At 35.6% G+C, this 25,323-nt stretch overlaps 1 protein-coding gene across 2 annotated transcripts in view; it reads right to left on the reverse strand.

The window, feature by feature from the left end:
• The window catches only part of DOK6 (docking protein 6), a 368,967-nt gene that overhangs the window by 123,853 nt on the left and 219,791 nt on the right, over positions 1-25,323 (reverse strand). For both annotated transcript variants that reach the window (XM_025886885.2, XM_073898065.1), the window contains exon 5: positions 19,501-19,690. In XM_025886885.2, the coding sequence (XP_025742670.1) occupies positions 19,501-19,690 (190 nt within the window). The remainder of the gene's footprint in view (positions 1-19,500; positions 19,691-25,323) is intronic.

The following is a 25,323-nucleotide window of genomic DNA, read 5'->3' on the forward strand; positions in this document are numbered from 1 at the left end:
ATGCAGTTTTTTTTTTTTTTTTTTTGAATCACTTAAAATTTTTTGTATGTGTTGAAAGACTTGGGTTCACCTGTGTTAGATTATGGTGTATTACTCTTATACATGCATAAAAAGAAAATATAAGTAAAATAAGTTAGTTAAGGGATTGCTAAAACTTTTGCACATACAGTGTTGAACTCTTATGAATCAACCCAGAATTATCAATGAACTTTGTTTTTCTTTTTTCATAAAAGATCATTTCATTTGCCATCAGGAGTGTTAGTGATATACATTTCTTTAGTAAAGGGTATGCTGTCTTTGGCTTGAAGATTTTCTTCTAAACCACTAACACCTATTCCAAAAGTTTTATGCTGGTTGGTGTATACTTGATCTACCAGAAGGTGTTCATAGTAAGTTTTTAGATAGCACCAAGGACTCATGTTCTTCTTTCAGATGGTCCTAAAAGTTTTCTTGACTGATACCTTGAAGGTTTGCAATTAAACTCAAGGAATGAAACACTAACAATGCATAAAACTTCAGTGGGAGTGAGGAAAACATAAGCATCGATGACCAAGGCTGTATGCATGCAGGCAACGGCAACAACATCACTACCACCACTTGGTGGCAATGAGTGAACTCATTCATTCATTCATTCATTCACTCACTCATGCATTCATTTACTATAAGATGTCATAATAGTAACAAAATATACCTCGACTTCAGAAATGTGAAAATGTGTGCATCTTTTGAATGAATGGATCAATAATTAATAAACGAATCATTCAATTGTTCTAATAAAGCCAGCTATAAGTAGTCTGTGAAATGCGAGTCTCACTGGTAGAGGCAGTGACCCTCCACCAATCTAAAGAGATCAAACCAAACTTTACATCTCTCTCCACTGATTTTTATCCCTTTGATTCCAGCAATAATTCCTTGATTTAATGACCATTACTAAAGTTTAGGAACTTTCTGAAGGAGAATTAAAAAACCTAAAAGGAAGGCCAAAACTGTCATTGGGATCCCCATAGACCAATTAATGAAAAGCAATTCACACTAAGTATGTGTGGGTTCAATAAAAATGTATTGAACTTTAAAGTTAATGGAGCAAAAATTAAGATCAGAGCCTCCATTTCTTGATAAGAACAGTTTCCTAAGTCATTTAATTAATGCTTTCTCCTAGGGGAAAAAGTGAGTCCCAGCGTTATAGTAGCAAGAGATTTACTAAATTAGACAAAGGAAAAAAAAAGGCAGTGAGTTCCTAAAAGGCTTTGTCTTAGCTTTACTTCTTTGGAATTAGAGGAAGAATTTAGACAGATATGATGTTTAAATATCACATATATCCCTGATGCAAATTTTTAAGGAAGGAGCCTTCCCTATTCCTTATACCATGTAACTGAAACTCAATTGAACATTATGATTTAAATCTTTCCATGGCATCAAAAACCCCATTTATTCTCTGGGATGCTGTCAATCATTTTTCAAATACCTGATAAAAACTATAGAAACAGAGATGTCTAAAACATAATCTTTGTCCTTAATGAGCTCATAGGGTACTTGGAGAGGCAGATCAACCAATGTTTACAATATAACGTAGAAATTGTAATAAAAGATTTAATGGGTGGATGCTGAAATCATAGAAGGGTTTTGTGTTAGGAAAATAGGTTAATTTATGCTGCTTAATTTAAAAAATAATAATAATGCTAACTTCAAATCTCAATGGCTTAACACAACAAAGACAGATTTCTCACTCAAGCTATGTCTTGTGGCCCAGACATCTCAACGGTAGACCACTGCTGTTGCCACAGTACGTAAAAGTGTTAGAAAAGAGTTAGAAAATTCTCTTGCGGTCATGCTCTGGACTGAAATGTGTCCCCCCATAAATTCATATGTGGAAGCCTCAACTTCCAATGTGGCTGTATTTGAACTAGGACCTTTCTGGGGGTAATTAAGTTAAATGAAGTCATAAGAGTGGGGCTCGGATCCAATAGGATTAGTGTTCTTATATAAGAAGGACACCAGAGAGCTTGTTTCCTCTCCCTACTTCTGCACAATGTGAGGACACAGTGAGAAGGCAGCTGTCTGCAAGCCAGGAATAGGGCCCTCACAAGGCACCAAATCAGCTGTCACTTTGATCTAGGACCTCTCTGCCTCCAGAACTGTGAGAAATAAATTTCTGTTGTTTAAGCCACCCAGTCTATGGCATTTTGTTATGGCAGCCCATGGTCCCATACACTGTCTCATATATATGGCCCCACCTAACTGCGAAGGGGCAGGTAAATAGAGGAGGGTAGGTGGATATTTGGTAAGCACAACTGTCTGCCACAATCATCTCTTCTGATCAGCACAGATCCCTTTCCTCCCTTTTTCCTACACATTCAATCCTTCCTAAGACAAACCAAACCACAAAACCTAACAAAACAAAAAGCAGCCGCACTCAGCCATTGATTCTAGCTCAAAGTCCAGAGTCTGCAGCAGTCGCTGCATCAGTTCTAGACAGGACTTCTCTTCATTCCAAAAGAATGACCTAAAAAGAATTTTTCTCCTTCTACCCACTCTGACCTAGTGAACAGTGGTTCAAGAGGAGCAGGAAGTCTGCCGCTGCAAACACTCCCTGTCAAGCAGAAAGAAGACGAGACAGAGGCAAGGCAGAACTGGCTTGGCAGAACCCTGAAATGCTGCCTCCCAGATAACCTGAGGATTCTTCCCCTAAGGGCTCACAGGGATCCTAGGCCCTCCTTCTGCTCTGCCAGGGGAGCTGGCTTATCCTTCCTTCTCCTTGGCTCTGCCCTCTGCCTCAGGACAACTTTCTGTCTTCACTATCCTCCTTGGCCGTATCTGAATTAGACACTCCCCTTGAGGCGTTGCACGTTTGTCAGTGTTCTTCCTCCCCTGCCAAGTTTATGTGAGAGATCTGATTATTATCAAGTCTTAAAAAAGTCATAAATATCCTTAGTTCAGGGTTTTTTTTTTTTCTCCTCTAAAACCTTGTCAAAATATTCCTACATTGCTTATATTTTTAATTCTAGTTGATCACATGTCCCAAGGGCAATATCCACTACTCTTGGGATTATTTTCTGAGACACACTTCTCAGATTTGCCATAATATTTTGTTTCGTCTTCCCTAAAACTCTTTCCATTTAAAGGTGCTACCTTGACGATATATCAGGTTCTTTAAGCATACCACCCACTTAATCAATTCTTTACCCTGGGCCATTTTTTTTTCTAATTAAAAGATTATACTAGGCACTGTCCCCTTCAGCTGTTTTTTCACCCTGACACACCTTAACCAATTGAGAGGTTTAACAAAATGTGTGGAGACTACACACTTAATCTGCTTTTCCTGGAGCCTGTTTTAACTTGCTTTTGTCACTTAAAGACTTTCTTAATTTTTATCTCCTCTTCTTTGGTGACTCAACATAATTATCCTTTCCAATTTTGCAAGGCTTTGAATTTTCCAAATCCTACAATTTTGCTTGCAAGTTCTCAATTTTTCCCCGAGATCCTTTCTTTACAGTACCTTGCCAGCCAATCAACACTATGAACATTTTGTTTTCTAACTTCTCCCCCTTGATGCTGAGAAATAGAATTAAAAACAAAATCTTCTCCCAATCCAGCAATCCTCTCCACAAACATAGGAGAGAAAGAAAACACTTCTTATTTTATACGCATTAAACCAGAATGTGATGCACACCAGAGGCAATTGGCTGAGAGACTGCAAAGATGGAAAAACACCTGATCCTTTTTATACTCAAGCAGATATAGCATGTTCTCAAGATAAACAATCACTAGTTTTATTTATTTTTTATTTATTTTTATTTTTTAAAGATTTTATTTATTTGACAGAGAGAGATACAGCGAGGAGAGGAACACAAGCAGAGGGAGTGGGAGAGGGAGAAGCAGGCTTCCCGCCGAGCAGGGAGCCCGATGCGGGGCTCAATCCCAGGACCCTGGGACCATGACCTGAGCCGAAGGCAGACACTTAACAACTGAGCCACCCAGGTGCCCCAACAATCACTAGTTTTAAATGAGAGGCCTGCATTTGTCATAGCACCATTTGTCAGACACAGCTCATGCTGGGTTCCTTTAGTAATTGGAGAGACGATGTATGTCAGCTACTTGGCTTTATCCAGAGGAAAAACAAACTCCTCACTGCTTTATGACAAAGTTGTTTTGCAATTTAGAGGGAGGTGCCCACTGACATTAGGCTCCTACCGTCCCATACAACCTGGGAGCAGGGGGTACTCTCTCCTTTGATGTTTATGTTTCAAAGACTTGGTTCCTGAGTCCTTAAGAAAGGTACTCCAGGGTCTTAAAGCTGACGAAAGGCCTATTTAGTTTTCAGAAGAATATATATCTGTTTCAAAGGGAGAAAGAAATACTTAACAATGATAAGTTTTCTAAAGTAAATGCTCTAGGAAAAAGGCAGGGAGATAAAGCTTCTCCCCATTTTCAACAGAGAGAATTAAGCCTCTTATTTTTAATTTGTATTTGTCCTTACAAATTTATCTTTATCTAGAAACTCATTAGACATGCAATCAGCCTACCAAGTTATCATAAATTATACCAGGAGAGAAGTGTTTCAGCAAATGTCTAGCCCTGCATGATACCATTCTCCCAGTGGCCATACCATTTTCATTCCATTCTTGTCCAACCACTGATACAGCGCTATATATTTTAGGGCAATTTATTACTGCAGCACTCCTCCTGCTATCCATTTCTGTTAGGACCAAATAGATTTGTCCTTAAATAACACACAAAGTCTCAGGGGTTTAATGCTTCTCACTCATGCTAATCCACGTTGGTTCTGAACAACTATCCTGGGCAACCAGGACAGCATCTGCATCCAAAAATAAAGCATACAAATATCCCACTGTTCATAGCCCTTTGATAGAACTGGTCATAGGGTTCCCCAGATGGCACTGGATGTTGGAAAATGTAGGGGAGCAAGGAAATAAGTGGAGAGCAGTATGATCCAGGCAAAAGGGCAGCGGATCCCATTTTAGGAACTTAGGAAAGGTTCGCTGAAGGAAATGAGTTGGGATTACTCAAGCTGCGGTGGGAGGGTGGCAGGTGGCTGGCATTCGGGGTGGATGGACAGCACGAGCAAAGCACAGAGGCTCAGTTAAAGCTCAAAAAGCAGGAGTGTTTTTTAGGCTATGCCATAAAAAAAAAAAGTGGTCTTTATCTTATAGGCAGTGCCGTCAACCCAAATAAACATAGATTTAAGCTTCAGATATATCTATCTAGGGATATTATGGGATATCTTAATAATGAACCCTTTAACTCGCTTAATAACTTCAAATAAATAGAGTAGCTAGGGGTCTTAATCTATTGGGCTGCTGTAACAGCATAGCATCTGCTGGGTGACTTATAAGCAAAAGAATTGGTTTTTTTCCTCTTCTCACAGTTCTGGTGAGTGTAAGACTAAGATCACGGCACAGGTAGATCTGGTGTCTGCTAAGACTTAAAGGTTCATAATCAAAAACTAATGATGTAATGTATGGTGATTAACATAACAATAAAAAATTAAAAAAAAAGACTTAAAGGTTCATAGATGGCTGTCTTGTCACTGTGTGTCCTCCCATGGTGGACAGGAGCTCTCTTGGGTCTCTTTTATAAGGGCAGGAAATTCCATTCCTGGAGGGATCCAGTAGGCTTTTGACCTACTCACCTCCCAATGGCCCCACCTCCTAACACCATCACCTTGGAGGTTAAGTTTGAACACGTGAATTTTGGGGGGAAACAAGCATTCCGATCATTGCACTAGCTTGTTGTTCTCTGAGCAATCATGGTGTGATAAAACATGGGAGCATGAATGAGACAAACTTACACTAGACTTCTGCATCTGCCAGCTATTTATTTTCCATGTGACCTCAGTTACACTTCATTAACCTTTCTGAGGCTTGATTTTCTCATCCATGAAAACTTGATAAAAATGTCTTCTGTTATGTCCACCTTCCGTGCTGATATGGGCATAAAATGAAATAATATACTTTGAAACGGGGGCTTTGAAAGCTATCAGATGAAACACATATATAAGGGATGATTAAATTCAGCAAACACCTATTTTTACATTCACGGCACTGTCCAAGGCAATATAGGGAGAATCAAAAAGGGTCCCTTCCTTTGAAGAAATCAACATCCTTCCATGAAGAAAGCTAAAACACCAGACTATGATTTTATGGTTTTAGCTGCAGAGTGTAATTATAAAACAGAGATTGTATTTTAACAAATGTGCTGAATATAAACATACAAAGGGATTCTATCTGGGAAAGCGGTTACCTCTCTCTGGAGGTGATGCACATATCACTATTTTACCCAAGGTATTTTGACTGATTTCTGAAACCTTCTTTAAGAGGAATTTTCAAAGTGAATTAAGGTGTCACTCAAGATCAATCCTGTGATTTACGGTTCATTTATTTTAATGACGGTAATAACCACACTCATCAGCGTCACAACACTGGGAGGCTGGTGGACTGGGGAGGAAGGAAGGGCTAAAGTGGTTGTTTTTCTTTTTTCTCCTTTTTTATTATTTTTAATTTTTATTTTTTGTTTGTTTTTCAATTAAATAGTTTTAGTTTTCAATTAAATGTTTTTCAATAAATTCCCACCCATACAAATGAAAATATTTTAGTCCTTCGTTAGTCAAATGAATGAACTTGAGTGTTAAATTTTTCACATTTTTAAAATTGCAATAGTTTGCTCTTTACAAAAAATTGACAGATTGATACCTAGTTTTGTTGGACAGATGTTAAACCTCCCACAATGAAAATCTGGTTAGAGAATCAAAATTATAGCTCCACTTACATATACAAGGTAATATTTTTCTTGGTGTTGAATAAATTCTAGATAAAGATTGTGAACTCATCAGTATCTTTATCTGTTGGAGTCATACAAGTGATCATGAAAGTAATTAATTCATGAAGTGCATTTCAAGCTAGTATGTATTTAACTAAAGTCAAAGGATTTAGAATTATGTTTTGTTTGTTTTATAGCGTCACCAAAAGATTAAAGAAAAAAATCAAAATTTTCACATTGGGAAGGAAATTGAAATTGTGTCAAAATCAGCTGCTTTAAAAAAAAAAGAAAGATTATTTTTTTGAGGTGGGGGAAGGGGCAGAGAGAGAGAGAGAAACCCAAACCGACTCTGCACTGAGCACAGAGCCCGAGGCTGAGCTCTATCCCATGACCCTGAGATCACGACCTGAGTCAAGAGTCAGATGCTCAACGACTCTGCCAACCAGGTACCCTCAAAATCAGATGTTTTAAAATAGTTGTTTCTCTATTCCCTTTTAAAATTTTTGTTTAGATTTTCATCATCTTATAGTTTCCAGACCATTTGATTTTTTAAAAAATTATAAATTTACTAAATTAAATAATGTTAATTATCCTAAATAAAACAGATCAGAAGTAAGATTAAAAGAGAGAAAAACAAACAAACAAACAAACAAAAAAACTGGGGCACCTGGGTGGCTCAGTAGGTTAAACGGCTATCTTTGGCTGGGTCATGATCCCAGGGGCCTGGGATAGAGTCCCATGTCGGGCTCCCTGATCAGCGGGGAGTCTGTTCCTCCCTCTGTCCCCCACTCATTTTTAATACCCTAAAAATCCTCTGTGCTCCACCTATCCATCTCCCTAACCCCTAGCAACCACTGTTCTTTTCTCCTGTGTCATTGCTTTGCTTTTCCACAATGTCATATAGTTGGAATCATATAGCGAGTAGTCTTTTCAAATTTAATTTCCCTTACTAATATGCAATTTAAGGTCTCTCCATGTCTTTTCATTGCTTGATAGTTCATCTCATTTTAGTGCTGAAAAATATGCCATTGTCTTGATAGACCACATATTTTTTAATCCATTCACCTACTGAAGGACATCCTGGTTGCTTCCAAGTTTTGGAAATTATGAATAAAGCTGTTATCAATATTATGTGCAGGGTTGTATATGGACATACATTTTCAACTCCTTTGGGTAGATACCAAGGAGTGTGGATTGCTGGATTGTATGGTAAAAGTATGTTTAGTTTTATAAGATACTGCCAAATTGTCCTCTAAAGTGGTTGTACCATTTTTGCATTCCCACCAGCAATGAAAGAGACGTCCTGTTGCTCTACATCCTTACCAGCGTTTGGTATTGTCAGTGTTCAGAATTTTGGCCTTTTAAATAGGTGTGTAGTGATATCGAATTATTGTTTTAATTTGCATGTTTTTGATGACATATGATGTGGAGCACCTTTTCATATGCTTATTTGCATATCTTCTTTAATGCAGTGTCTGTTAAGGTCTTTTGGTCTGTTTTTCAAATACGTTTTGTTTTCTTATTGTTGACCTTTAAGAGTTCTTTCTGTAGCAGTCCTTTATCTGATACATCTTTTGTAAATGCTTTCTCCCAGTCTGTGGCTTGTCTTCTCATTCTCTTGACATTTTCTCTTGAAGAGCATTAAGTTTTTAATTTTAACAAGGTTCAGTTTATCATTATTTCTTTCATGGATCCTTCATTTGGTGTTGTGCCTAAAATGTCATCATCATACCCAAGGTCACTGAGGTATTCTCCTACGCTATCTTCTAGGTGTTTTATAGTTTTGCATTTTACATTTAGATCTATGATCCATTTTTGAGTTAATGTTTGTAAAGTGTCCAAGTTCCTTGTCCATTGTCTTACCTTTGCTCCTTTGTCATAGATCAGTTGACTGTACTTTATGAGGGTCTATTTCTTGGCTGTTTATTCTAATTCATTGATTTATTTATGTATTCTTTCATTAAGACCACACTGTCTTAATTACCTTTAGAGTAAGTCTTGAAGCTGGGTAGTATCAGTCTTCCAACTTTGTTCTTTTTCTTCAATGTTGTGTTGGCTGTTGTAACTATTTTTAGGTATACAGTTAGTGGCACTAAACATTCATAATATCATATAACCATCACAAATATCTGCCCCCATTACTCCTACTCTTTTCATTTTGTAACTTGAAACTGTTTTTCCCTTAAACAGTAACTCCCCATTCTTTCTCCCCCAGCTCCTGGCAACCACTATTCTATTTTCTGTCTCTATGATTTTGGCTACTCAAAGTACCTCATATAAGTGGAATCATATAACATTCATCTTTTAATGTTTGGCTTATTCCACTTAGCATAATTTACTCAAGGTTCACCCATGTTGGAATAGATGACAGAATTTTTTCCTTTTAAAAGCTGAATAATACTCCATTGCATGTACATAGCACGTTTTTAAAATCCATTTATCCATCAATGGACAATGGGTGCTTCCAGATTTTAGCTGTTATGAATAATGCCACTATGAACATGAGTATACAAATATCTCTTTGAGACCCTACTATCAATTCTTTCAGGTGTATACTCAGAAGTGTAATTGCTGGATCATATGGTAATTATATTTTTAATATTTTGAAGAACCTCCATACTGTTCTCCATAGCTGCTCTACCAGTTTACATTCCCATCAACACTGCAGGGGTCCAAATTGTTTTTTTGATAATAGCACTTCTGATGGGTGTGGGGTGATATCTTATTGCAGTTTTCATTTGCATTTCCCTGAGATTAGTGATAACAGTATTTTTTCATATACTTGTTGGTCATTTGTATATATTCTTTGGAGAAATATCTATGCGAGTCCTTTGCTCATCTAAAAAATTGGGTTGTTTTGTTGTTGAATTTTAGAAGTTCTCCATATATCTTGGATATTATTCCTTTATTAGATATATGATTTGTAATTATTTTCACTCATTCTGTGAGTTGCCTTTTTATTCTGTTTATATTGTCTTTTGATACACAAATTCTTTAAATTTTCATTAAATCCAATTTGCCTATTTTTTTCTTTTGTTGCCTATGTCTTTGATGTTATATCCAAGAAATCAATGCCAAATCCAAAGCTGTGATTTTTCCCTATGTTTTCTTCTAAAAGTTGTGAAGTTTTAGGTTTGCACTTACATCTTTGATTCATTTTGAGTTAATTTTTCTATATGGTGATAGGTAAGGGGCCAACTTTATTCTTTTGCATTTGGATATCTAGTTTTTCTAGCAAAATTTATGAAAAGACTGCCCTTTCCCCAATGAATGGTTTTGGTACCTTTGCCAAAAATCATTTGACCATACATGAGAAACTCTTCCCTTTTAAAAATTTATTCTTAAATTAAAAAATTTATATATAGTAACATTTGTTCTTTATGCTCTATAGTTTGATGGGTTTTGACAAATGAAGAGAGTTACATATCCACCACTACAATGAAGAAAAAGAACAGTTTCATCATTCCCCAAATTTCCCTTATGTTGTTGCTTTGTATTCAATCCCCTCTGCATTCCACCCACTGGCAATCACTGGTTTATTCTCTATCATATAATGTAATATCATATAAACTTAATCACAGAGTACGCTGTCTTTTGGATCTGGCTTCTTTCCCTTAGAATAATGCATTTGTGATACACCTATGTTGTTGTGTTTATCAGTTGAATTATTGCTGAGTATCACTCTATTTGTCGATTTACCACAGCATATCCATTCAATGAAAGGCATTTGGTTTGTCCATTTTTTGGCAATGATGAATAAAATGGCTATTCATGTGCAAGGTTTTTTATGAACATATATTTTTATTTTTCCTGAGGCAATAACTTAGGAGCAGCCTTGCTTGGTCATATGTGAAGTATATGCTTAATTTTACATAAAAACATGTACATAAAAACATGCCAAAATTGCTTTCCTAAATGGCTATACTATTTTGCATTTCCACCAATACATATATGAGAGTTGCTGTGCATTCTTGTCAGCACTATAGTATTGTCAGACTTTTCTTTTTAATTTTAGCCATAATAATAAGTCGAGAGTTGTATCTCATTGTGGTTTTAATTTGTATACCCTAATGACAAATTAGGTTTGTCATCTTTTAGTGTGATTATTGGTCGACCATATACCTTCTTTGATGAAATGTCTGCTCAAATCTTTTTTTTGTTTTTTAAAATGTAGGTTGTGTTTTTTTCCTATTAAATTTTGAAGTTCTTTATATATTCTGGATACAAATTCTTTGTCAAATATGTGAATTCCAAATCTTTTCTCCAGAATTGTCCTATCTTTTAATTCTCTTAAAAGTGTCTTTTACAGAGGCAAGTTTTAAATTTTGATACCATTTAATTTATACATATATATTTTTAGATCATGGTTTGATGTTCTATTTGAGAGCTCTCTGCCCTACCTTTCCCTTTAACTGATTTGGCATGCAGTAGAGAAGGAAGGATTTCTCTCTGCATTTGTGAACAAAAAAGTTTAGGAATAAATTATGTCTACTTGTGACATCACAGAATCCTTGGTTATAGCACACAGGACTGCTTCCATTAACCATCTTCCCAAAGGAACTATATTGTAATAAGCATTGTTTTACATTTGCAGTTGTTAAAATCTGTAACCAGATTTTTCCTAAGCTTCTAAATAAAGATATTATCAAAATTAGTAAGATATATATTTTAAGTGCCGATTTTGTGACATTAAGCATTGTGCTGAATAGGAGGTTATGTTTTGAACAATAATTTTATAAAAAAAGGATGTGGGGCTCACTTCAATTTTGTTATGCAGCCATTTGAACCCATTCTGATGTTTGCTTACAATATTTATGAGGATGTATGAAGTGAAGATGCCACATCAGCAGTTAAAAACATAATTTTGCCTTTCACAGGATAAAATTGCATATAATCATGAATCCTATGACTTCCTCTGCAGGTCTGGATATCTTTTCTGATTTTTTTTTTTGAGAAAAAAAAATAAGCTGCATAGCAAAGTGGTTGTTTTTTACTCTTAAAATGCAAACTTAGAATCATCATGGTAAAGAGCAATTGCTCTAAGCTGGCATGAGACTATGAATTCATCTCCCCAACAGCATGCTTCTCCAGGGACAATTCCCACCAAAATCTTCCTGGTCCTTGTTCTTTCTGTTCTCATACCGGCCATGTGTTCCCTGAAGTTTATGGTGTACGATTATAATTATGACGATGTGTGACATATGTTCCTCCAGAAAGAATGTTCTAGATCCTACTATTTACTTTTACATTTTGTGGGTACAGTGGAATTTAACAATGCGTTTGAAAAAAGCCAGTCAGTGAAAAAGTATTTTGACATATCCAATTTATTACTTTCCAGTACATGCAGTAGTATAAATAAATGGCTAAAAATTGCTACCAAATAATATGCTTTCTGCAAAAAGCTAATAAAATAAAACCCAGAAAATGCAGATCTTCAGGGTTTGCTACAATGATTGGCTGGGTCTCACTTACCAATCTTGTCCTTTAAATTATCTTCATCACCCATGCCCTCCCCTCCCTCCCTAGCCCCCAGTCCTGACCCAGGGAACACAATGTCTTGCTTTTATTTCTCTAGATCAAGCATGGGCAAACCTTCTGCCTTTGACTCTCTTTAACAACAGTGGGATTGTCTGGAATTTACAAAATAGATGCATAGAATAATGGTTGATAGTCCAATTGTTAAAGGGCAAAGGACATCCAAATTTAGAGAAGGAAAAAAATACAAATGAGCAGTATACACGAGGCCACACCTCCAATCATAAAGATAAAGACACAAACAAAAGAGAGAGAGAAAAAAAAGAGCTATCAAAGTCCTTGATCAAATTAGAAACATCTTAAATCATCATTTTAATGCTTGTGGTTATAGGGTACAAAGAGCACTCTCTTTGTACCATTAGAGGATGTATGAATTGATATTACTTTCCTTGAAAGCAAGTTGCTATATTGTGAAGAGCCTTGACAACATTCACATCCTTTGACACAGTAGGCCTTTAAAAAGGCGTTGCTAAGGAAAGAGAGATCCGCACAACTTTTCACAGATAGTCAGTGTGGCTTTATTTATAATAGTTTATTTTGGAAACTTCTTCCTGTTAAATTAATGATGGTGTACCCCTATGTTCAGATGCCATATAGCCATTTGGATCTTGATTTTCAAGGACTCAGAGATTACTTCTCAGTATAATATTAACTGAAAATAAAGGATAAATATCTTTTTGCATTGATTTTAAAATACACTGGAAAGAAGTACATCAAAATATTAAAAGCAGTTATCTTAAGATGGAGAAATTATGAGTGATTTTAAGCTTTTCTTTCCGACATCCCCTTCAAAAGCTTGTTTTAACTTTTTAATCAGACAATATAGGTATCTAAAAAATAATTCTCAATGCTATGGAAATGGAGATTTACAGAGAGAATGTGGAAAGTGTAATGCCTGGCCAGGTTACAGAAGCAGATTTCTGACCTTGTCGTACCCCGCTAGGAATAAAAGCCTGGTTGTGTCTCACAGCTTCAAGACCCCCTGTCCCGACAATGCTGGAGGCTCTCTTCCCTTCCTTGGCCTCATTCCTTCCAGAGAAGTGTTGCATTATAAAAGTAACAGTGCTCATTGCCAAACATCCAAACGGTATGAATGATTATAACATAAGACCTGTTAATGTTCTATTTTCTTTCCCCAGAATTTTTTTCATGTCGAAAATATTGGAGTATAATTTGCATATGATAATACCAATATTTACTAAACAGTTCCATGTTTTTTGATGAATGTCAGAATACAGGACGTTTTTCATTACTCCCCAAATTTCCTTATTGCCTTTTGGCAGTCCATTTTTTCCCAACCCCAACCTCAACCCCAGGCAACCACTGATTTGTTTTCTGTCACTATAAGTTTTGCCTCTTGGAGGATTTTCTGGAAATGAAATAATAGCTATTGCTTAGAATAACGTTTTTGAGATTCATCTATGTTGCGAGTCACGGGTGGGTAGTACTCCCTTATAATTTGTCTTTTCACTCATGTATTGATGGCCATTTTTAGATTGTTTCCAGTTTTTGACTCTTATGAATAAAGCTGCTTTGACTCTTCCAACACAAGTATTTATATGTTGCTTTGGGGCAGCCGGTGGGTAAATATCTAGGAATAAAATCGCTCTGTCATATGGCGCACACACAAAAATGCCAAACTACTACTTGAAGGGGTGTTCTGTTCTCCATTCACATTAGCAATGAGACAGAGTAAGAGTTCTTCCTTCTCCACTCAACAGGGTCAGGGTTTTGTTTTTTGTCTTTTGGTAGGGGAGAGAATATATTGGTGCCTGTTGTGGTTTTAATCTATATTTCCTCATGACTAAAGATGATATTAAGTATCTTTTCTTGTTTGTACTGCCAATCAGCATATCTTCTTTTATAACCTGTCCAATTTTTTTTTTGCCTAGTTTATTAATGAATTATTTTTCTCCCTATTTTGGGCTGTGAGAATTCTTTAAGGATTACAAATATAAATTCTCTGTCAGATAAAGGATTTGTGAAATTTTTTCCCCGTCTATGGCTTGCCTTTTCATTTTTTTTTCTTCATTTTCTATAGGATGTCTTTTGAAGAGCAGAGGTTGATTTGGATGAAGCCCAAATTATCAATATTTTTTCTTTGGATTGTGCTTTTGCTTCAGTATTTAAGAAATATCTGCCTATTTCAAGGTTAGAAATATTTTCCTACATTTTTTTATACATTTTATAATTTTAGCTTTTACATTTAAGTCTATATCCATTTGGAGGTTTTTTTGAGGGGGTTATGGTGAAGTGTTTTAGCTAAAGCTGCCATAACAAAATACTGTAGACAGGGGGCTTCAAGAACAGAGATTTATTTTGTCCTAGTTCTGGAGGCTGGAAGTCCGAGATGAAGGTGCCGGCATGGCCAGTTTCTGGTGAGGACTCTCTTTGTGTCTTGTAGATGGCTGCCTTCTCCCTGTGTCCTCACATGAGAGGAGAGAGAAAATAAGGTTTCTGGTATCTCTCCTTAGAAGGACATTAATCTTACCATGATGGCCCCATCCTCATGATCTCATTTACACTGAATTGTCTTTCAAAGGCCCCAAGGCCCCATCTCCAAATACCATCACACTTGGATTAGGACTTCACCATATGAATATTGCAGGGGGAGGAGGTGGGCACAATTCAGTCCATGGCAGTGAGGTAAAGAGCTGTTAGTTTTCCTCCTTAATGGGTATCCAGTCATTCCAGCACCATTTGTTTCTTTTTCATATTGAATTATCACAGCATATTAAAAAATAAATAAATTGGCCATATATGTGGTGTCTATTTTGAACTTTTCATTCTTTTCCAGTGATCGTTATACTTTATATATACTTTTAATATTTTATAACAAGTATTAAAATTGGGTAGTAGAAATGCATCAAATATGTTTTTTCCAAATTGTTTTAGCTTACTCTAGGTCTTTTGCAATTCCAAATACATTTTAGAATCAACTTGTCATTTAATTTAGAAAAGTCATTTGGGATTGTTATTGAGATTACAATGAATCTATACATTGGCTTGGAGAGGATTGTTATATGACTATAGTGGCTTCTAATTTACAAATGTGGTATATATATCTCCATTTATTTTGGTCTTCTTTAATTTCTCTCAGTCATATTTTGTGGTTTTTTCAATGTACAGGTCTCACACATATTTTGTTAAAACAACCTATATATATTTCATATTTTCAAGACATTATAAGAGATACTCAAAACATTTTCCCTTTCAATTATGCATTATTTGTATATAAAATAAAATTGATTTTTGTATATTGACCTAACCTCACTAAATTCACTTCTTACTTCTAACCTCACTAAATTCACTTCTTAGTTCTACTAGCTTTTTGTCAAGATTCTTTTAGATTTTTCCCTTAATCTATTTAAGGGTAAGGAAGTTTGATTTTCATTGCTCTACACTCTGATTTTCCCGCAGGCAATACCATTGGAGTGTAACTTATTCCAAAGTATTACACATGGCAAATTAGAGAGTCCCTGTATATCTGCTGACTCTTCAATGAAATAGGCACCTAGTAACCCATAAAATTATGCTCCAAGCACCAGTTAGCATAAAGACAGCCACTCAGTATTTTCCCCTTATTTGTACTCCAGTCTTGCTACACCAGTCCCATTTTCGTCTCAAATTTCTGACTCATGACAGGTAACACTGGTTTTTAGTCTTAGACATCAAGTTTCTAATGATCGTTCCAGCATTTGAATGCCGACTTCTCCCAAGCGTTTTGCTTGGCTTATCTCTCCTCACATTTCCAGTGTTTGGCTAAGAATATACCTTCACAGAATTCTCTAAGAATAGAGGTAAATAGAGGTAAATAGAAACTTCATTCAGAAAGTGGAAAAAAACACAAATTACATAATTTCTGAGGAAAAGTACATAATCATGATTTCTTAAATGCCCATTATGTGACAATACTGTGTCATATGCTGCTTTATATTCACAAACTCAATCTCTCCATATTTATGTAGGAAGTAGAGATTATAATTCTTCTAATACAAAGAAGAAAACTGGAAGACAGGTCAAATGGCACATGCTAAGTTATTAACAAGTGACAGAGCTATGACCTAAACCTCGTTCTCTCTGATTCCCAAGACAGGTAGGAGTGTGTGTCAAGATGATTTTTAGATATTATTATTTATTTTTTTAAGAAGTTATTCTGACCAACAAAAAAATGTAGAAAAGAGTTATCTCTTAAAACAACAAAACTAAACAAATACCAAAACAAATATAAAACAGAAAAACCTTGAGGATTATGGGCCTTACCTACTCTGAGATTTTATTTTTTAATGTATCTTCAAGTTATTAAAAATTACAAAGATCATAGAAGACCAATTAATTTTGACTGTCAGATAAGACAAGTTGCCTATCAGGTAGTTTGTTTTGGTCGAGAATATCAATTTAATCACCTGTGGAGAGCCAGTATGTTCCCCTTAAAGACATTGGAGGAACAAGAAATTGGCAAAAACTGGTGGACAGGTACAAATGGAGTGAAAATTCTACATAATCACCAGAAAATAAAAGGAAAAAACCATACCTGTTATTTAAAATCCTGAGTAGGGCGCCTGGGTGGCTCAGTTGGTTAAGCGACTGCCTTCGGCTTGGGTCATGATCCTGGAGTCCCGGGATCGAGTCCCGCATCGGGCTCCCTGCTCAGCAGGGAGTCTGCTTCTCCCTCGGACCCTCCCCCCTCTCATGTGCTCTCTCTCTCAAACAAATAAATAAAATCTTTAAAAAAAAATAAAATAAAATCCTGAGTAGATGACTTCTGAAATGAGGGAATAGGCAGGTAACATATGGAGGTTCCTCAAAAATTAAAAATGGAAATATCATATGATCCAGTAATGCCACCACTAGGTATTTACCCAAAGAAAATGAAAACACTAATTCCAAAAGATGCATGCACCCCTATATTTAATACATCATTACTTATAATAATCAAGATGTAGTAGCAACCCAAAGGTCCAATCACAGATGAGTGGAAAAGGAAAATGTGGTGTGTACGTGCACACACACACACACACACACACACACACACACACACTGGAATATTACTCAGCCATAAAAAAGAATGAAATCTTGCCATTTGCAACAACATGGATGGAACTAAAGGGTATTATGGTAAGTGAAGTAGGTCAGACATAGACAAATACCAAATGATTTCCCTTATATGTGGAATCTAAAAAAAAACAAACGAACAACAAAAAACTCAAGCAGATGCATAAATACAGAGAATAAACAAAAAGGAGGGGGTAGGGGAATGGGAGAAATAGGTGAAGGGGATTAACAGGCAAACTTCCAGTTATAAAATAAAATAAGTGAGTCATGGAGGTGAAAAGTACAGCACAGGGAATATAGTCAATAATGTTCTAATAACGTCGTATGATGACAAATGGTGACACATTTATCATGGTGAGCACTGAGTCATGCATAGAACTGTCAAATCACTGTATGTCAACTCTATGTCAATAATGAATTTTTTTTTTTTTTTTAAGATTCCATCCATTTATTTGACAGAGAGAGACAGCCAGAGAGGGAACACAAGCAGGGGGAGTGGGAAAGGGAGAAGCAGGCTTCCCACGTAGCAGGGAGCCTGATGCGGGGCTCGATCCCAGGACCCTAGGACCATGACCTGAGCCGAAGGCAGATGCTTAACGACTGAGCCACCCAGACACCCTCAATAATGAATATTAAAAAAAAGACAAATAGGAATACGTAGGAGAAAAATTCAAAGGAGGGAATTCTGGAGATAATGTTATTACCTAATGAAAATAAACCATCACTTTTTCCAAACACACTAATTTTTATGGCCAGTAAAAAAAAAAAATGTATCATAAGCCTTAGGTCAGTGAATAAGTTATAATCCCTTTTCAATAACCACATAATTTTAAAAATAGTGTATATGCCTAAAAATATTCATTTTCTTTTTTTTTTAAATATTCATTTTCTTAAGAGAATATTTATTTCTTAATAGTTATCTAGAATGTGATTACTATTATTACTGTCAGGCTCTAGGTGGACTGAAAATAGACAGTTGAGTGAACTCACAGCCACTAAGTAAACATAGAATTGAAGGCTCTTAGAGAAACCAGTGTGGGAGAGAGTTTAATATTATCTAGGCAAAACGGTCCAGACTGGTAAAATTACTTCAGCTCAGCTCAGGGTTTTTCCCTCTTCCTTAAAATTTTGAAAGACATATAGCCTTGGCCTAACCTAGATGGATATTATTAGAACCTGACCTTGAATAAGTATTTAATAGTTTTGTAAGAACAAAGTTATGAAACTAAAATTGCTATATCAAGTATACAAAACTTCACTATAATTGTCTTATAATGCCACAGATTCATTTTCAGAATGTATAAATCATTTTCCCAGTGGGAAGACTGATACATTAAGTATTTCTTATAGAGAATCCCCAAATCTAAGTAGGTCTTGTCTTGGATGAGTGACAACAAAATCACAAAGGGTCATTGCACAAAGACATTCATTTATCTGGTTGAAGTTCATGTCTAAACTCGTGTCTGTAAATAATGATTATGAAACAAGCATTTGTTTAAGACATTTATGGATTCCAACCATATGCTATGACCAAGAAACCAATGTATTTGCTTTGACATACCCTATTTAAAATCTGGGTTATGCATTTCATATATTATGGATTTGCCAACATTTCTTCAGTCACTCTGAATTAACATTTACACTTAATGTTATTAACATCGAAACCTAGATAAATGAATACTGAATTAACATATCAGAAACCTAAAAAGTAATATATCAACAATTTAGTATAAAACTCCTTTCAATTTTTTTTGCTTATTAAAAACTCACAAAAATAATGCCAGTAAGGACATGTTGAATTTCATGGGAATCCTATTGCACTGAACATATTATAGGATACACCAAAAATACAATATTGTAATAATAAAATAATATATTGCATGATTAAAATAATTATTAAATTAGTTTGAAGCCAGTGTAAAGGACTGAACTGTTTTGAAGAGTGTAATTAACCTGTCATAAAATGAGTACATTTTATTCAGATTATCAACAAAAATCTGAAGAAATTATATATTTGGTGATTTCTACCCTTTCCCAAAACAGTGATCACCCTGGGCACTAGTGTACAGAACCTGTCCTTCAGGTGTCTATTTGTCACCCACCTCCTTAGTTGTTGTGGCACTTAGAGCTTACCTTCCTGACTCAAAGGTAAACCACGTTGAATCCCGTCCATATCTCCTCAGGGAGCTGAGAGGCCACATCACCAGTTTGACCTTGGCATTGTGGATATCCCAGAGATAGATATTCTCATGAGTGATCTGCATTGTGCATTCACCGTAAATATCCAGATTTGGTGTAGGCATAAGATAAACATTGAATCTCTCTGCAAAGAAACAACGAATGGAACAAATTAAGTGAAGAGAGGTCTGACTCTTGATAGTAACACTGTATTAATTTATATACCTACCTACAACCTTCAGAACGCATTACCATGTCCCTTGGGAATATCGATAGTGCAAAACACTACCCCTTCCCATTGGATGTATGAGACAATGAGCTAATTAAAATATCTTTGCTCATTAGTTCATTCACTCACTCATTCTACACTCTGTGTTGCATGTATTCTCTAGAATGAAGATGAAATGGTTAAATTGTACCATGGAAGCATAAGGGTAAAAGCTAAGTGAGGTCTCTGCACAAATGATGCTTACTGTCTGCTTCTTCACACAATCTTAAATGCATATCATATACCTAACTCCTGCAAGGAATGTCTTACTTAATTTAAGAGGAATTTACTCAATTTTACCTTTGTGTTACAAAGTATTTAATGCACACTTAGACTGACTCTCAAAATACATTGTATTCACAGTCAAATTCAGCATATGATAATTGCAGGTATTCATTACTGCTTTCTGTAGGACTTCAGATACTGTTTTGGTAAGCAAAATAAAAACACAGCCACTTTCATTCTTGGATATTCTAGAGTTGAAAATCTGATTATTAGGCAATGATTCCAAACCTTGCTTTATAATTTTTTGTGTATCTCAAAGGCTACTACAAAATTCTGCAGCCCTTGATCCACATTTAAATGCATTAGATGCACTTCATAAAAAATGAAGTTAGTTCATAATTTCCAGGAAGCAAAGAACTTGATACAACCCATAAAGTGTCCTATATAATATCCCTCATTCCTAGCACCATATTCTTAGTTTATAGTAAGTAATTATTACATATTGGTTAACTATATGAATGAAATAAATATATCCCATGATGAATATGCACCACAAGAATTGAGGAATTATTAAAAAATAATGTTATGATAACAAAAAATTTAAGAATTACTGGCAGATACATTTTTGTGAGTTTGAATTTAATTGTGAATCATGTTTGAAAGGCAGTGCTGTTGAATTAATGATTTTGGGAGGCATAATGGTGCAGCTGCAGTTGAAAAAGGATTGATATGTTTAGGAATATGCCATCATCCATCATAATGCCACAATCTTAAACACTGAATGTTTGCTGGTACTAAGCTGGAATTATCTGTATAACAGAATCTTTTCTGTGGCAGGTATTTTGCTGAGTATTGCTTTGCTGATGCCAAAAAAAAAAAATTCAGATTCTAAAAGGGTTAAAATGGATTTAAGCATAATAGCTTGAAATTTACTAACCATATGGACAATAATTATATTCAAGAGTCTAGATATTTTTGACCAAAATAATCTAATGATTCAATTTTTTACTTAGATCATTGACCCCTAAAACTATATGTATATGGATTGCACATTCATTTCCTACAGAAAGGAAAACAAGATAAGTTATATATCTGAAGAAAAGAAAGATCACTCTCCCATTAGTTATCTGTAATAAAAAGTATATATATATGTGTATATATATTCTATAAATCTTAAGATTCTTGTGTGCAATCAAGTAAAATCTCAATATTTCACATTAAAGACATCACTCACATTGCCACCACAATTCCCACTCCAGTGGGATTACAGGTAGCCAATCAAAGGGGCCTCATCTCATGTAAGAGTATAAATGAAAGTTGGACCCAACAAAGTGACTCATGCATATAGAAAACGCCTGAACAGAAATCTTCTTTTCTTTGGTCAAGACCCTCTAGATAAAGTTCAGCTTTTACAGTTGGAAGTAATCATATGTCAGTGACATCTGTTGTGCAGAGGTAAAACATTTGTTATAAAAGGAGAATGTAAAACATTCTTCTAAATTTCTTCCTCTCCATCAGTTAGAGTCTGAAGGTAGCAACCAAAGAATCATTGCCAAAATGTCAAGAAATAAAACTTCTTCTAAAATATTGAAATAAACATCATTAGCCATTTTAGCGTTGTTTAAGGCTGCACTGACCCTTGATGTTCACACCCATAGTTTGATACTGAAAAAAGAACATGCAAAAAAAAATAACCCTGACATCGAGGACCCTGTCCTCCACATGGATGATACATGGTAAATTACCTATAACCTAGGGGTATTACAGAGGACCCAAAAGAACCATTGCATTTTCACTGAAATATCTGTGTGCTCTAATGTTAGTAGATAAAATCTAGAAAAAATAAACAAGAGAAAGTACAATCATCACAATGGACATTGAGGAAACATGGAACTGAAAAACAGAAAAATAATGAATTGGATTTAATAAGATTCACATGATGTAGGGCTCTTGATGTCAAAATAGTGAGGTTTGTTTACAATCAAATACAAAGAGATTGGATAACCTGTCTGGAGGGAGTCCTTCCAAGGGCAAGCTGTAGGCTATGTAAAGCAGGTGAAATGTATCTTCCATATCCTTCTTGCTACCTTCTATTTCCCTAGTCTTACCTAGCAATTCACATTATCCCCTTCTTGTTATGATTTGGAACGCTCCAACCTTCCTTTCAAAACTATTTCTTTCTTCCTACAAAAGGAATTATTCTAAGAAATTTTATTTTCGATTTTTAAATTTTCAAAAGCCATCTTATCCTAATGGCTAATTTCCAAGGATTTGAGGTTCAGTTAACATGTAGACTAATTCTAATTTAATCCAGCAGAGGATGAAGGCAGCTCAAGTTATCTAGTAAATTATTCTTCTTTGATTCCATTGTCATGGAAAAAATGTTTCTGCATTTGCTGTATTTTATGCCCTTAATAATGTAAAATATGTTGCTTCATTAAAATTTGTTATGGTTTCCATTGGAAAGACCATTTTAATATGGAATAGCTAAAATTGGCTCCCCCGAAATGACTTTTTAAAATGTTTAACTTTGTGAAATGCTTGTATGAAGCACGTGTTTTAACCATCCTCTAATCATGTCATTTTCTTATTTAAAAGCCCACCTTCGGTTTTACTACTGAGAGCGTTAGTGTGCATCAAAGTTACCTGGAGGGCTTGTTTAAACACAGATTGCTGGGCAGTCCTCCACCCTTATTGTTTCTGATCCAGTAAGTCTGGGCTGGGGCTGGACAATTTACATTTCTACTTGTTCCCAGAGGTTGTTGATGCTGCTGCTCTGGGGACCACACTTTGAGAACTGTTGATTTGCTAAGCTCATTTTAGAGTATTGCCAAGGAATTAGGGGCATTAGAGGAGCTACGAGGGATGCTTTTGAAAGTGATGCAATGTTCTAGTAGAACAAACCAGCACATTTAATTCAAAAAGGTTCTTTAATCTTGGCTCAAATAAAGTAATCCCATTTCAACTGACTCATGACTGATTTGGCAGGAAAGAGTTCTTATGTGAATTGGAACAAAAGAAGTGAGAGGCATGGGGCACCTGGGTGGCTCAGTTGGCTAAGTCTCTGCCTTTGGCCCAGGTCATGATCTCAGGGTCCTGGGATTGAGCCCCAAATTGGGCTCTCTGCTCATCAGGGAGTCTGCTTCTCTCTCTCTCAGATAAATAAATAAAATCTTTTTTAAAGAAGTGAGAGGCATAGAAAGAAAGGAGGTATATGAAAGACAGTTTTCAATTCATCAAAATATGTATGTATACTCGAATTATTTTCTTTTAAAGTAACCAACAATAACAATAAATACATTGTTAAGGAGCACCAAACAACACATTTCCAAGTACCCAGAAGAATTAGAAAAGAAACTAGCTGTTTAGTATTTATGCTGCCAAAGCAAGCACAGAAATTAGCTGTTTAAATAACGATAATAAGGGGCACCTGGGTGGCTCAGTTGGTGAAGGATCTGACTTTGGCTCAGGTCATGATCTTGGGGTACTTGGATCGAGCCCCACGTCGGGCTCCACACTCAGCAGGGAGTCTGCTTGTCCCTCTCCCTCTGCTACTTCCCCTTCCCTTTGCTCATGCTCTCTCTCTCTTAAATAAATAAAATCTTTAAAAAAAATTAATGATAATGTCCTGAAACATGAATAAAAATTCTACTAATATTAGGTCTTGTGAAGACTGCTGAATGTGTGAAGAAATAAATTTTTGAAAAGGTTATGTAAAAAATTAGATTAAAATGTATTCACATATATAAACTACAGAATTCTAGAGTGAAAAAAATCCCAAACACATGACCCATGAAATTGTATTTTGATAAAATTTAGGTTTGTACAATGGTTGATATATGAGAAAGCATAATTTTATTTTAAGTGGCTAAAAACAATAGCAAGGTGAAATATTTACAAAACTAATTATCATGTCCAAGGAAGATGCTTACTATTATTGGTTCTGCAGTTGTGTTTACAAGGGCATTTCTACTCTAGGGTTGGATGAGGAGATCCAAAGGAATAGACCATGCAGAGGGCCTGGGACCAGAGTTAAGGTGACAACCACAAGAACAGTCTCAAGGGGATTACAAAACAAGGTTTGGTCAAATTGAATTGGACAAAGTTTGGCAAGAAAGGGTAGCTACACTCCGAAGAAATGGTCTTGGAAAAGGCAGAGTGAGACCCCAGGTGATGTTTGGAGATTGAATGGGTCATCAGCCCTGAGAAGGACCGAAACCTTCCTTTCTCAGCCAATGATGTTTTAAATAGATCTGGTTTAGGGCAGGAACAATCCAAATATAGCTATGAGCTTGAGCCTGACAGGTGGGGACAAGTGGAACATGTAGGGGTTGCAGGAAGCAGAAGATCAGAGATGCAGTTTCTAACATGAAATGAAACATCATCTAGTGAGTAGAAATAAATAAGCAGAACACAAAAGGATGATGAGCTCTTTGACCAGTTTCTTAATAATTTCCATCTTTGAACAGTGCAGAGGGAAAACTGGTTTTAAAGAAAGAGCCATACTAAAAACAAATACATTTGCTCACTTATAATTAATTAGAGTATTTTTTAAAATACCGGCTTTTAGAATTTATGTATTAAATAATTTTGTGCATTTAGCACATAGTGAACATTCAGTGCATTGTGACTACATGAACATAAAATGCATCTTTTGTATCTTAGTTATTTAGAATAAATTTGGGGAATGTAGACTGGATGCCAATTCATTCCTTTTTTTCAAAGAAGTGTTCTGGTAAGTTTTAATTGTCAGCTGATTGCTGAACACTCATACTCCCTCTATTCATTCCACTTCTCCAGTTACTTCAGAAGTTATGGACTTGAATCTTGGGTCAAAAAAAAAAAAGATGGAACATTGAACTAAGTATTATGCCTAAATATTTGGAAACCAAGAGATCCATAAATATTAAAGACCATCAGGTGTTCCACAGGGAGAGGTTATAAATTTAACAGTAGGTTTAAATTTTATAGTAACTTCAGGTAAGTGGGTGTGAACGCCTATACTTTTTCTTTCTCTTCCTTTTAAAATCCAAGTGTAGCTCAAAAGGAGAAGCCCCATGAAAAGAAAGGCATTCTTTAGCTCGTTGGTGGCATCATCATGTTCTGAATTTCAATTCCAGGGTCTTCCAGAGAATACAAGCTTAAATATTTGTTGAAGTTCATTAATGAAAATGTGTAGGTATTATTAAATTAAATAACTCAAAGAAAATTAATAATTACATATAATATATATATAAAATAATTACATATATAAAATTTGGTTTTGTAATGATTAGTAATAGCTA

This window comes from Callorhinus ursinus, unplaced genomic scaffold (genome assembly GCF_003265705.2).
Source record: "Callorhinus ursinus isolate GAN/ISIS: 27379988/994484 unplaced genomic scaffold, GSC_fseal_2.0 scaffold11, whole genome shotgun sequence".
Lineage (NCBI taxonomy): Eukaryota > Metazoa > Chordata > Mammalia > Carnivora > Otariidae > Callorhinus > Callorhinus ursinus.